Here is a 15,356-nt window from a genome sequence, read left to right on the forward strand (position 1 = left end):
TTAAAGAATTATGGAAAGTTTAATATTGAGGTGACTAAGAATAATTAGTTTAAGGAAAGTGTGTTGTCATGAAAAATAATATGGCAAAAGAGATTACTTGGAGAATAATCAAGGAAGATATAAGGTAGGAAAATAAGATGATAAAATATTTAGGAGGTGGAGAAATAAAATTACGGAAAATAAGAGATTTTAAGGAGATAATTAAAAATACAATTTACCAAAATAAATCACCCAAAAATCCATCATGGTGGCCGAAAATTTGAGCTTTCCTAAGCTCATATTTTCGGACCTCCCTTTAGATATTTAGGCAATTAATTTGCTAGTTTTAAGGAATTAAAAATAATTGTGTAAATAATATTTATTGTCTAAAATAATTAATTAATAAAATTCCAATTATTCACTAAATAAAATAACTAAGAAAATCAGATTTTCTATACATAGAAAATCCAAAAATCATAGTCATTAAATTAGGAATTTTCGGCCATCTTAAATAAATAATTAAATATAATTTTATATAATTAAAATATCCAGAATATAAATAATCCGATTTTTAAATAAATGGATAATAAATCTTATCCAAAATCCAACAAAATAATTGAGTTTTAAAATACTTTTGACGCCAAAATTCAAATATCATTTTGGCTCCAAAATTCAAATAGTAAAATAAATTACTTAAAATTCCCTTTTTAGAAAATACTAATTAATTAATTAGAAAATACTTTTCAAAAATACGGGGTATTACATCTTCACCAGATCCTACATAGACTATTCGCATTCCAGATCTATAATAGAAAATTTGAACCCAATCAAATTGCTTAAAATATGGTATATTAATGAAAACCACCACAAAAAGAATGTAGCAATGCATCATTAGTTGACACATTCAGATCAAGAGATGAATAATAGAGCCAAAAGCACCAAAGTAAATTCTTCTAACTTAAGTATTACTGAGGCATTTACTATTTTTACCAACAATGCAATCATCCAAAAGTCTGTCTCACTACCATACTTTCCAATTTCACATATCTAATTAAAAAACATGTATAACATAATAGATAATACCAAACAATCAATATAACAACATAATCCATTGAAGAAAAAAGAGGACAAGAAATTACAGCGTTGCACAAGGAAAGAAATAGGCGTGATCTATCTGAGTGCTCAAAACAAAAGGCCAGGACGTACTAATTGTTGAAGATACCACTGTAGTCCATCATCGTCAACTCTTTCAAAAACACTCACCACATTAGCACAAACCTGTAAAAAGACATCAAGTCACTTGATGTAGATCCAAAAAAAAAAAAAAAAAAAAAAGTAAAGTATATGAGCCACAACCACCCAACCTCCCCTATCCAAATGAAGACAAGGTAATAAGATGATAAAAGAAAAACCAATGGAACCACTCTATGTGAGTAGTACCACAATAATGCACCAACATCAAGAGAGTGATAGCCTGACAAAGTAAATTTAAAATAGGTAGATAATTGTTTCAACTAAATCTATATATTAACTAAATCTATATATTTAAACAAATCAACTATTGGCATTACTGACGTCTTTACTTTCAAACACATGAGACAATAGCTCTGGTTTATACAGTGTATCACCATTGTATTTAATGTTTCACAAGATATTACCAGTTTACCACCATATTTTTCTGCAAAAAATTTAGAATTTCCAACCTTAGAAATCACTATAAAGATCACAGCTTTCGAAAAAATCCCAGATCTTCCCATAAAATCAAATTCAAAACCAAAATATCAACATTACTGCCTCATATCAAAGTGATTGTAACCAAAATTCCCCAATTTATCGCTATATAAATCCATCAGTAAATAACAACCTACAAGCCATTTCAAGCAAATATTGATTCGAATTTCTCATTCTATAAAAACAAAATCGTTTCAGTTGCAAAAACAACTTCACAATCTATGGAATTAGCTGACAATGCAATTCACTAATCCATAAAACTATCAACGAAAGTAATTACTTATTGAAAATATACTTGTTTCCGCAATAATTATAGCAATAACCCTAAATCAAAACGCATTTGATGCCAAAAATCACAAAATACAAACCAGATTATTAAACAAGTGAGATAGAAGAGAACCTGAAGATCTTTAGGAAGGTACTCGTGCTTCATAGCAGGCAAAAGATGCAGAGCATCAACAATCTCACGACGAAGCCGATTTAGGGCTTCTTTGATATCATAATCTACATTGGATCATAACAATCATCAAATCTCAAACCTAAAATCAAATCAAATCAAAAAACACAAAACCAATCACAAAACTTAGGTCATAATCATTCAAAAAAGAGGAAAGAGAAGGAGTAACCAAACCATATTTGCGAAGACGGAGGAAAGGAGAGTGGAGAGTGGAGAGTGAAGAGAGAGAAAATGAAGTGAGAAAGGAGAGATGGAGTGAGAGTGAGAAAGACCGGTTTTAAAGAAGAGGGAAAAAAGCAAGAATGAGGGATTCGTGGTTGAAGACTAAGGGCCTGTTCGACATTAGCTTTTAAGGTAGCTGTTAGTTTTTAGACCTATTCAAAACACTACCTTAAAATAATATTGGTGTTTGGTGAATTAGTTTTTTAAGTAGCTGTTAGAGGTAGAGGTAGTTTTTAAGTAGCTATTGTTGAAAGCTAAAAAAGATAGCTTTTAAAATTGTAAAGTAGCGTTCAACCCTTTTTATTTTTTCCAATGAACTTTTTTTTCCTTTTCTTTTTTTGACTCAGTATTATTTGTTTCGGTCAACCATAATATCAAAATTTTATATTCCATATCCTTTTTTCTTTTTTTTTTTCCTTTCATTATGAGGAGTATTTTTTTTTCTATCTTATTTTTTAAATTGATTATTTATTAGCAATATATGTTATACTATATAATATTTGAAATTATCAAACATATGATACATAACACGTCACACTAACTATTTTTATAGTTTCAATCTCTACTTTTACCGAACACTCATAATATGAACCGCTACCTTGACAGCTAGCCTCTAACAGCTACTACTTGACAGCTCACAGCTACCTCTACAACTCACAGGTACTCAAAAGCTAACAGCTAGTTTTGCCGAACAGAACCTAAAGTCAATCAACAAGGAAAAAAAAAAAAAGGGGGAGTGCTAAACGCAACCCCACTTTACTTAGCGCAACCTTTTTTTCCTTCATTTTCTTATAAAAAAAATCATAATAATATGCACTGTACTTGTTTCTCTTTTCCTTACCTTATATAAAAGTCACAAATTTAGAGAAAAGTATTTTTCTTCTAATAAGTGTATTATAATAAAACTAAGGGCTTCCAGTATATGAAGATTCTGACTTCGAACACTATGTAAGTTTGTCATTTTTTTCCCCGGATTTATCCCATGTAAACATATATAACTTTATTTCCCACAAATCAAATACAATAGTATAAACCATTTCACGCAAATTGAACAAAATATGTAAAACTATTTCATACATATTGAACAAAATACTTTAAATTACTTCACAAAAATTGAACAAAGTAATTCAAACTTCAAACTATTTCGAACCAGTGACAAGAAATGAAAGGAAGAACCATTATTTGTGAAATGCTCCTAATAAGAGGCCCAACCAAAAGCTATCAAATACGGAGTAACAATTAGAAATACTGGATATAGTTGTTAGTCATTGAAAGCTAGAATGATAGACGAACGAGTGTTTAATTTCAATGGCAAAGCTACATGTTTTTTTTTTCATTATTTTAGAACTTGAGAGATCTCAATTAATAATTCAACATGTATTTAATTGTTGAAGAAATCTCAAGTTCTAAAATAAAATAGCAATTCGTTCACCTCGACACTCGTTATATACACCATGTCACCATAGCAAACACGCACTATATACCCCACTTTTAAGAAATTAGTAATTCTTATAATCTATATGTTTTGATTGTGTATATAAAATTATAAATATTGCTCTAATTCTTCGAATATCCAAATTTTGCTCCATTTACAGATTCAAATTTCGCAACAACTGAATAGGGAATAGATGCAAAGGGGAGAACAGAAAATAAGCATGAATGGGAAATGAAATAGGAAGGGGTAATTTGGGTATTCCAGGGGGGTGTGTTAAGTAAGTAAGGGTTACGTTTAGCAACCATGAAAAAGGGGGCATAACCGTCACTACATTGTAGAATTGGAACAGTAACACATGTTCTGGGTTTTAAAAGGGTAGAGACTAGAGATATACCAATTTTACCCTTGATGTTGTTAATAAGATGATGATGATTAACTGGGCCTTCCTCCACTCTCCAGATTCAATCATCTGATAAACAAGTTACGCAGCAAATTTGAACACAATACCAAGCACCACAACAACCGCCGACGAGCGCGGCTGTTGCGGCGGACTAGCCACCACCACTGCTACCTTCTTCCATACATTTCCTCGCAGTAATTTATTTGTTCCCTTGATCTCGCAGAATCTCACCAAGGTAATTTTTGAGTTTATTTTCCTTGAATTAGCTCATTAATATTATCTTATTCTTCCAAGAATGGCGATTTCATCAATTTCTCGCTTCACCTCCGCATATAGGCTAAAAAAATCCACCATTTTCACTCATTACAAGAATCGATTTTTCAACAGCAGAAGAATTTTGTACCCACCTCTTAAATTGCCCCCAAAACCCTGAAAAAACCCTTGTTAATTTTAATGCTCGACTGGATGTTCAATGTGTTACTGAGGTGTTGCATAGATTTTCCTTAAATCATCCCCAATTAGGTCTCGTTTTTTCATCTGGGCTGGTTTACAGCCTAAGTATAGGCATACTCAATATATGTATAACTTAGCTTGTAAGCTTCTGGAAATTCGTCGAAACCCGGGTAGGATTAGAGAGATTATTGAGTGTTATGGGGTTGAAGGGTGTCAAACTAATGTTAAATTGTTTAAAGTTGTTCTTAATTTGTGTAGAGAAGCTAGGAGTGTTGATGAGGGTTTGTGGGTATTGAGAAAGATGGGTGATTTTGGTTGTCAGCCGGATTCGACGATGTATAATGTGGTTATAGGGTTGTTTTGTGAAAGGGGGGATCTTGATAGGGCAATGGGGTTGATGAGAGAGATGGAATCATGTGATTTGTGTCCTAATATGATTACCTATATGTCAATGTTAAAGGGGTTTTGTTTTGCCGAGAGATTGGAGGATGCTTGTCAGTTGTTTAAGACTATGAAAAGTCATGGATGTGTTCCGAATTTGGTGGCATACTCTGCACTCCTTGATGGGCTTTGCAGAGCTGGGAGTTTCGAGAGAGCGTTGGAGTTGTTGGGTGAGATGGAGAAAGAAGGTGGGGAGTGTACACCGAATGTCATTACTTATACATCAATTATCCAGACTTTGTGTGAAAATGGCAAGTCAGTTGAGGCATTGTTGATATTGGAGCGTATGGAGAGTTTTAAGTGCCACCCTAACAGGATTACTATGATTGTGCTAATCCAAGGTCTTTGTCGTGAAGGGCATATTGACAAGGCATTTAAACTTGTTAATGATGAAGTTGTTGGAGGTCAAGTCTCGAAAGACGAGTGCTATAGCTCTCTTGTGATCTCCTTGTTATGGATCCAAAGATTTGAGGAGGCAGAGAAGCTTTTCAGGTGGATGTTAGGAAGTTTCGTGAGGCCTGATAGGTTTGCGTGTACTGTCTTGATGAAAGATTTGTGTTTAAAAGGAAGATTTATTGATGCATTTGGTCTGTATGAGGATTTTGTGAAGAAGGGTTTTGTACTAACAATTGATTCTGATATATACTCAGCGCTACTTGTTGGTCTTTGTCAGGAACACCGTGTGGAAGAGGTAGAAAAACTGGCCTATTATATGGTTGAGAAAGGGGTAACAATCAATTCCTCTTACATTACAACATTCACAAGCACCTAAAAGCATCAATTGAGATGGAATCACTTGCACAATTGTTTAAGATGGAAAGATGATACTAAATTATACTTTCTTTTTCAATACTGTCTTGGTTATTAGTATTCTAGAGGATTTTTGCATGTTGTAAGATCTGACTACTTCCTTATTACCTGAAAAGCATGCTGGTTGCACAATCCCAGTTCAAGTACTTTGTGAGATTTATCTCTACCAGCAGAGTTTTCATGTTGCTAGTTGTACAATATACATGGTAAGCATCTTATTCAATCAATCCTTCTTCACTTTTTAATGTACTATTGTAAGTATTGTTGTATTTCAGTGTAAACATTGATTTTACCGTATTCGATTTTATGCTGGAGTGATGTGAAGAAGTGTGGGCTGATGGGAAATAAATGAGTTAAGTCACTAGAATGTAATTTGACTCCTGGTCAGTTGTGAGTGTTTTTAATTTTTTTTTCATGAAACCAAACACTTGCTTTTGTCCCCCAAAATTTTGTTATGGAATTGACAGTGGGATTTTGTACTTCATACTATGCCTTTTCCTTGATGATTTCCACCACGATTTGGTAGTTGAATTCTCCCTTGTCTAGCATATTGACTTCTGAAGTCTGAACTAGCTTGGAAAGTCCACTGATGTTTTCTTAACTGCCGATGATTGGAGTTTTCTAATTTATTTTCTGAACTATTGTCATGCTAGAAGTGTTCTTGCACAATTATTGACTGAATATAAGCTAGCAACTAATGCCTTTTCTCTGCAAACTTTATTGTAACTCATCCAGGGAGCTTGTTCAGAAATTGTGTTGCATCATCCCTACTATTAGCTTGTCTCACTAATAAAGATTTGTCGACTTCAAGATGTTATTTTTCTGTACCTTTGTGGCAATGGTGCAACTATTCGCACATCCTCTTATTGAAATTCAGAGTTTATCAATGCTTATAAGATGAAGAGGCAAAGCAGAATGTTGTGTTTGCTTCTTTTTTAATGTGCTCTTTTCAACTCTGCATCTCATGGAACAGGACACTTTTGAGTTTTGACATTATAATGTGAACAAAATATTTAACTTATTAGATTTGTATTAATCCTGTCTTTGGTCATGTATAGCTAAGCCAAGGACTTGCAGATATTAACCAAGATAGACAAAGTGATGATGAAGAGATGAATTAAATAAGTAGTAATATAAAGTTAGCACGTCCAAAATTTGTATTTGGTGATATTGAACAGTATAAGTAGAGAATTGAAAGTCATCTGTTTCTGTTAGTTATAGCTATTTTTTTCAGTATATCTCAGCACATGGTTTTTGGATTGTGAAATCTTAGTAGTTGTTGATTAGGAGATCAAAGAGTAATGTCAATTTGTTCCTCCTTGATTATCTTCCTTGCCTTTCAGTTATATAGTTGTTTTTGACCCTCGGCATTATCTGGTAATGGTTTCAAAGAAGCTAATCTTGGTGGTATCCTTGAAGTCAAATATATTTCAGATTGAGGGATGATTAAAAGATGAATGTATGGGATCTTGTGTGAACTAACCTGTGCATAAGTTTCACACAATAAGTTGTTGATTGAATTTGTAGGGTGAACAGCTTGCTTAGCTAATAGGCTCATCAATGCTGTGGTAGAAAACTGATTGTGTTTATCTCTGATGAGGTTACAATGCCTAAACATTTGTCCTTAATGAATCAGGAAAAATTATAATTTTCCAGGAACTATGCCTTGAAATCCCAGATCCATACCCTTAAAAGGGCCTCAATTCCAAAGTGTTCACTGGATGGTGGCATTCCCATCCCGTGACGCCTTGATGCACTCCTTTTGTTGACAATATCATTTATGTCCATCTCCCAAAGCACTTTACCGACGATGCAACAGTATGACAGTTTGACAGATCTTACTTGTCACATGGTTCTATATGAGGTACGCTACATGATGATGACGGTTCCAATCCTGCAACATAAGTGGGAACTGGGAAGCTTGTATGTGTAGAGGATTTGGTTCGACAAAGGTCCAGCCCTTTGATGGTTTGTTAACTTGCCAAAAGGGTTCATTTCTTCATTTGCTCAACTCGTCAAACTTAATCAACTTGCTCTTTTCCACTTAATTCTCGGGGAGGCTGGAAGTAAGTTGACGGTATCATTATCGAAGATTTTGATTCATGATGGAAAGGATAGGCGTTGCTTGCAATTGTCGCCCTCATTTTTTCGAGCTGAAAATTTTACATAAAACTTAAGGGTTAGTTTCTCCCTGCACAAGGTTTTTTTTAATGTTTATTTAGAGATTTTGTCCTAACTCTGAAACTTTTCTTTCATCAGCAACTTGTTATTACCAGATTCATGCTATGACAACTGCTTTGATATTCTTGGCACTGGAAAATATTGGGATGATGCTTATTATAGGCATATATTTCTATTTTCTTAATCTATGTTTCCTGTTAAGTGTAAAATATTAATGATTGATAAGTGACTGACTGTACTATATTCAGTCTCAGTTAGATTTTTGCATGTGTATTTGGCTAAAATATTAGTCACCTAATACAGGTTAATTAATAATACCAGCAAAGTTTATGTATCCTCACTCATCCTTTAAGTGCATAGCTTTTATACTGTAGTTAGCTAGATGAGAACTAAGATGAAGATGTCATTTTACTAGATGGAGTCATGTAGATACCTAGCATTAAGCCAGTTTGCAATCATTACTATTTTCCATTACATTTGATAACTTTATATATTGTGTGATGTTACAATAAGAACATTATGATTTACGATGTTTCATAATGCTTGTGTTTGATAAGCAGGAGCTTGGTTCAGGCACTTTCTGAAATCGAAATGCATCTGTTCTCATCAGCTTTGTGTTTACCCAACTCATGTTCTCTCTGCTTTAATAAATTGATTGATCAGTTCATAGTGTTGTCTGTTTTTTGCTTTCCAGTTTATGGTGCTTTATAATGATTTATGATTTTATTTAGTTCGATTTGTATCATCTATACTCGAATGCTACATCATGGGAGTATATTTGGAGTAACAACTCTGAAATAAATGACGCTTGTGGTGGCGCATATATGAAGATTAAACAGAATGATACAGGATTCGATATCATGTCTTGAATATTAATCTTTAAGAGTTTAAGCTAGACTAGATGTCACGCATATTTCAACTCCCCTGTGTGGTCTGTATGATCCCTGTTATCTTTAGTGCGTAATAATATTTTTATGCTTGTTTTACTCGTGCATGGTAGCAATTTCCTGATATTAGGTAGCTGACCACAATATTAAAGCCTCACTTAGTCACTAGTACCTCCTGTGGACTATCCATTCAAAATTCTGATACTCTGTAATAAATAGATACCCCTTCCGTTTTCATGTAATCGCTTACAGTTTACTTATCCACGCATGTCAATGTATTTAAAATCATATTCCGTAAAAATTTGATGTTTGCAAAATGTATAATGATATGAATACACCAAAATCCCTTATTAGTTATTGCTACTAGTATGGAGTATCAAATGAGTGTGTATACTGTATAGCCATTATAACTATAAGGATCATTAGCAGTTTTTTTTTTTTTTTCGAGAGGAAATGTACTATTAGCATTTTTTATATATTCTTTTGTCAAAAATTAAAATGTACTAGTAGCAAAAATAAAAATAATAAAGAGGTATTGAAATTCAAGAAGTGGTCTAGTGTTATGCTTTGATTTATTAATTTATTATTATGTGGTCAAATACGTAAGCAGAAATATGCGGAAATCCGATATTATTGATAGTGATTAAACTTTAATTGTATTTTGCTGAAGTTTGATTGGTCCATCAAAGGTGTGGATGGAGTCTTTTTCTTTTGATCCTCATAATTTTTAATTAAGTTTGACAAAAACAACAAATTAAAGAAAGATAATGTGCAACGACTAAGCGTTTTTAAAGCACGATTGATGTGTACATTACAATATTGTGTATTTTATCACATTTTACTTTTTCAAAATTGAAGATTTTGGTATATTAATTATTTTAAATTAAAATTAGAATATGAAATGAAATTTTAAAGGTAGAATAACATTTATTTGAACCACTAAAATTTTGAATGGCATAATGTCATTAATCCCTAGAGGAAAACTATAACCAATCGAGTTGTCCCTCACTCTCATATTCTTAAATTTGTAAAATTATTTTGGATTTTTTGTAATTTTTTATTAAGGTAAATACTAATGAAAAGGTTGCAATCAAGAATATCAGAGAATTGTTCTCCAATCAAGTTGTCACCCTTAGAACATTAAGGAAACTCATAATATTATGTAATGTCCGTCATGAGTCATGACTATTTGATTGGAATGAGTGACGATATAATCACTTCTCCTAAGAACAACCACTGTGATTTTTTCATGTTTTAGGTATGTCGAATTTTTTTTATTTGATAAATGGTACTCATATGTTGTCATTTAACAAGTAATCTTAATAATTCAATGCAAGAATTGGGTGCAATAAATGGTTAAAGAATGATTACACGATGATGTTTTGAATGTACAACATTCTTGTTTCATCAATCTAAATACTGTGATTATAATTGCTTCTATAATTTTGTTTGTTATCTGTTTTAAAGTTGTGTTGTTATAGTTTTGTATAAAGTTTATGGTTAGAAGTAGATTTATTTTGTCATAAACATATTTATTCTAATTTACTTTTGGGATGATTCCATAATGTGATTCCAAATACCCTCTCTCTAAATCTCTCTATTAAATTCTCCATCTTCCATCATTACGCAAAAATGACTGAAACTAACAAATCGGGGCATGTTCGAAATTCTCACTAGTTTATAGACACAAACATATCTTATGACATTAAACAACACAAATGATACTTTTAAAACATATAATTCTCTTATATTGTAATAGGCTATTGATAACAGTGTTTCAATATAATTATATAAATAGAGATGAGATGGGAAGGAGGGTGACGAGAATAAGGTAGCCAAATATCTCTATTTATATTATTTTCACAAGTGGTGAAATGAAATAATACCAAGAATAAGTGTTAAAAGAAAATGAGATCATAAGATTGGGACACCTTAATATGAAGAACAGAAGAAATGTACAAGAAGTATAGTAAAAACAGCTACTTCTATTTTGTCTGATAATATATTTTTTATTTCTATTTTTATGATTTAAGTTTAAAAATTTTAACTAACAATTCTCATTGATAATTTGATATATACAATTAATATGTAGTTTTATAGTTTCAAGTTTCATAATTTTTCTTAATCACAGCTATAATTAAAGATGAAGATGGTTAAAGTTACATCTTAAAAACCCACAATAAAATAGAAATAAGTATATATGGGAAGAAGGGGTATATATCATCAATATTGAGGATTTTAAACTGTAAGGTACTTTATTTCAACTAATCATATAAAATAAATAAAGGTTGAATCTCATAAGCTAATACATAGTCGTAAAGACCAAAAATAATCACCAATAATAATAATAATACGACAATTAAGATCTTATTATAAATTACTCCCTCCGTTTCATAATGTTAGTCTCATATACTATTTTGGGCGTTTCAAAAAGATCTACTCATATTGAATATGTTCCTTGTTTAAATTATTTTTTTTGGAATTAATTGGTTGTTAACTGATGACATAACTCTAAGTAAAAAAATCTCTACCTTAAATTATGCAATTATGACTTGTGCTTTTCAAAAAAAAAAATAATAAAATTAAAAATTAAAAATTAAAAAATTAAAAATTAAAAGAGGTAAATTAATTATGAATTATTTTGTACTTTAATGTTAGATTCCAAATTTTTTTTTTTCTTATTTTATGTGATTAATTCTATATGGGACTAAAGTTATGAAACGGATGGAGTACTAAATAATATCGCTCAAAAAGATGCCAAGGCCTAATTAATGATGATCAGCAACGTCGCCACAAAACCAGCCCTTGGAGAAAGATACGTAGTAAAATATTACTCAACCAAGAACAAAGGGAGCATTCTATTCGTTAATCTTGATAAACAAAAGTACAAATAGGTATGCATGTTCATGTACGACGTTGTTATAATTCATGTGTATTAGTAGTGTATAATAATCATGAAACACACATTAATTTTTATTAAAAGTATAAGATGTAATGTATCTTTGCATGCATGGGAGTGCCCACAAATACCAAGATAATTAATCAAATGATTAGTATCGTTGCATGGCGTTGTTAGTAGTATTATGTTATGGAGTACTTCCATGCAGATCTCTTAATATCATTACAATTTTGCTTTACTTTGTGCATGGCAATTTCCTCTTTTTTCTCATTATCTACCAATTTGACCTTATTAATCATTATTAGTGGGGGCATCACGTTAAGAGAAGTGCTATAATTGTTACTCCGTATGTATAACACCCTTTATTTCTTTTCTTACTTTGTAGAATACAAAAAAGTATAATTTTTAATTTGAGAAAAGGGTCCATGACAGTACCGTAATAATTCATACGGATAAATTAAAGTTATTATTAGTGTTAATAAAGCTAGTATGGGATTTGGTTATAACATTTGCCACTATTATTACACTTTCTCGTAAATTACCTTTTTTCATGAGCTTATCGTCATATACAAATAGATATGGTTATATTGTTATGCATACGTGTCATATTGTCATTACATATGCATGTTACTTCAACACTTATTTATACTTGTAACACATTTTTTTTTTTGAACATATATATATATAGAACCAAGGCTAAAATAAGAACTAGGAATTAATCTAAACCCTTAAATTATGTTAATCGGACGGCTCACATACTTCTCGTGTCATTAATGACATTTTTGTAATATTTTAACTTTATAAAGTAGTTTCCAGTTTCATTTCTCAAAAGTAAATGAAAATTTAGTAAAAGTAAATGAATTCAGTCTTAAAGTAAATGAAATTGCCTTAAAAGTTAAAAAAACTGGAAAAAAGTTTGAAAACAGCAAAATTACGAGAATACCATTAATGAGAGCGGGTGCAATGTGAGCCATTAGATGGAGTGCGATCAATGACTGAGATTAGTTCCTAGTTCCTATTATTCATCTTGGTTCTCACATGATCTCAATTATATATATATGCTCCGATATATCGTAAGTTTATAAGTTTTATCAAAATTAATAAAAATGGTTAATGTTGAACAATTATTATTGAGTAAGTGAAAACTATAATAATCTATATTATATTTCATTAATATATATATATATATATATATATATATAAGTTTTTGGAGTAAATTAAACATTATTATAAAGAATTAAAGTTATACCAATGAAGAGTTTTTAAATTAATTACACGTTATCGCAATTTGATGCAGTAATATAAGAGAGAGGTGATAGACATAGGATGACACATGACGCACACGTGGCACCAAATAATAAATAAGGGTGACATATGGCATTAGCATATTATTCCATGAGTTTTAATAATAATATAGATATAGATATATGAAAGTATAAATTGAGGCCATTTAATTCTAACAAGATCCCACACATATTAAAGTATGTCAAGAGCATAGCACATAAGCTAAAGTGGCGTAAATAAAAAATTAAAAAAAATTGAAGGAATTAAAGACTTTGTACTTTACTACTCTACTGTATATATTGTTGTTCAGATCAACAGTTCAAGTGAAACTACCAAGCATAGCTTGGTCTAGTGGTAATAAGGTTTGTATCACACAACCATGAGATTGTGGGATCAAACCCCACTAGAGACACTTTAGTGAGAATTCCCTTAACCTCCCCTCTCAAAATGCTTAGCCCATTAACCCGAACCGAGAGGACCTATCAAATGGGAAAAAAAAAATTTCAAATGAGACTATACAATCTAGGCCTATAGCCCTCTAGGGTAAAGGGTCAAATAGGAAATTATTGTTCCTTTGGAAAAAATTTCTAAACACGTCATTTTACTTTATTTTCAATTCATAAGAATCTTGTATTAAGACTATGAATAAAGAAAATCTCCTTCCATTTATACACTTGACCCTATTTTAATCAATGATTGTGAACTATACATATGAAAAAACATAGTTTTGTAGGTAATACTAGATCATCTCAAAAAATAAATTATTACTTTAGGACTTATTTCTCTTCACCTGAAACAAGTAGATTTAGTCTGATTTTATTAAGGTCTGATCTAAATATTTATTATCATATATGGTCTGATTAGATTTAATAATTTGACCTAACTTTGACTGCATTTTAATACTAATTTATAAAGAAAAACATTATCAAAATGGAACTTGTTAGATTCGTCTCATTATGAACTTTTCAAATATGTAATTTTTATAAAAAAAATTTAATACGCAATTAACAGTATTTAACAATAAGTAAATAATAATTAAAAGTTATGATCTGATCTGATCTAAATTTATTAAGAAATAAGTAATAAGTATTTGAAATAAGTTAAAGAGATTAAGTCCTTATTCAATTGTTATAATTTATACTTATTGATAATTAAAGATATAATCAATTAAAGTTAAACATATGTATCAATATGGACATCAGCACATTACAAATGGCAAAGATGAATTAAGGTATTGTGGCGGAATTAGCTTGTTCATGTTGTGTATCCTAATGGTCTCCCTAAAGACCAAAAGTAGTTAGTGGTTTTCCTACCTCAAAGAATTAACTCTTGTTTATGTTGGGTATTACTTACTGTAATGTATTACTCATTGGTAAACCAACACAATGGCAGCTGTATTTACCTGTTTAAACACATTAAAAAACTAGTAATAAAAAATAAAACAAAAAAGGTCTGATTTTCAAACATTAGAAAGACTAATAAAAAAGTTAAACTTCTAAAAATTATGATGATGATCAACCACTTCAGAGCTACACACTTTTTCACTAGTTACAAACAGAGGAATGTAAACTCTCTCTCTCTCCTCTTCTCAAATACTAATACGTGCTTTTAGGGAGCACTGGCTTTAATCAGTAGATTTAGATTTCAACTTTTAGCTTTTGTAGATTCTTGATGATTTTAAGGTGAAACATTGGACTTTGTCATATAATTAATCATATTTTACATCGAAAAGTTGCTTTAATTCAGCATTTTGAAGCTTATTGAGTTATTGGTGTAATGGTCTTCTAACCTTTTTATCAAAAAAATTTTTTGTCAAAGTAGTTATAATTTTTTACCTTTTTTTTTTTAAAAAAAAAAAAAAAAACTCCATATGCTTAGTTTTGGTTAAAAAATAAAAACACTACTCCATATGTTACGAGTACACTTTATTTTTGGCAAACAACTACAGATCGACTAGATTATTAACTCCACTTACCTTTTTTTATACTCTGTATTAAAGTCAAATAAATTGCCTTAAATTTTGTGACGGACAAAATGTAATACTTATAAAAACAGTAAGTGTGTTTTGTTTACATTTATCTAAACAAATCTTCATTTATTTGAAGTTCCTCTAGTTATTTCCTTAGATATTGCAACAATAATTACAAGTTTTGTATTATTTTGCACACATGTAATCA

General features: G+C 30.9%; 1 protein-coding gene across 3 annotated transcripts; it reads left to right on the forward strand.

The window, feature by feature from the left end:
* The first annotated feature begins 4,294 nt into the window (after window positions 1-4,294).
* Window positions 4,295-8,711, forward strand: LOC145567833 (pentatricopeptide repeat-containing protein At5g47360-like). 3 transcript variants are annotated; one of them, XR_014095744.1, is made up of 3 exons: window positions 4,295-5,845; window positions 6,045-8,107; window positions 8,188-8,711. XR_014095744.1 is itself a non-coding variant. In XM_081627236.1 (3 exons), the coding sequence occupies exons 1-3, from the start codon at window positions 4,802-4,804 to the stop codon at window positions 7,574-7,576; spliced, it is 1,146 nt and encodes a 381-aa protein (XP_081483362.1). In that variant the 5' UTR covers window positions 4,295-4,801; the 3' UTR covers window positions 7,577-8,708. The 3 variants fall into 3 exon arrangements, 2 of the variants coding, with proteins under 2 accessions (XP_081483362.1, XP_081483361.1); XM_081627236.1 differs by having other exon boundaries at window positions 6,045-6,134; window positions 7,565-8,708; XM_081627235.1 differs by having other exon boundaries at window positions 6,045-8,711.
* Window positions 8,712-15,356: the final 6,645 nt, after the last annotated feature.

The sequence above is a fragment of the Chenopodium album genome, chromosome 11 (assembly GCF_948465745.1).
Source record: "Chenopodium album chromosome 11, dcCheAlbu1.1, whole genome shotgun sequence".
NCBI lineage: Eukaryota > Viridiplantae > Streptophyta > Magnoliopsida > Caryophyllales > Amaranthaceae > Chenopodium > Chenopodium album.

Bases quoted from the DNA above. Each gene is read 5' to 3' on its own strand.
- LOC145567833 (XM_081627235.1), top strand. From the start codon at position 4,802: ATGTATAACTTAGCTTGTAAGCTTCTGGAAATTCGTCGAAACCCGGGT. The intron at 5,846-6,044 runs GTAACAATCAAT...TTACCTGAAAAG, and splicing joins ATTATATGGTTGAGAAAGGG to CATGCTGGTTGCACAATCCC.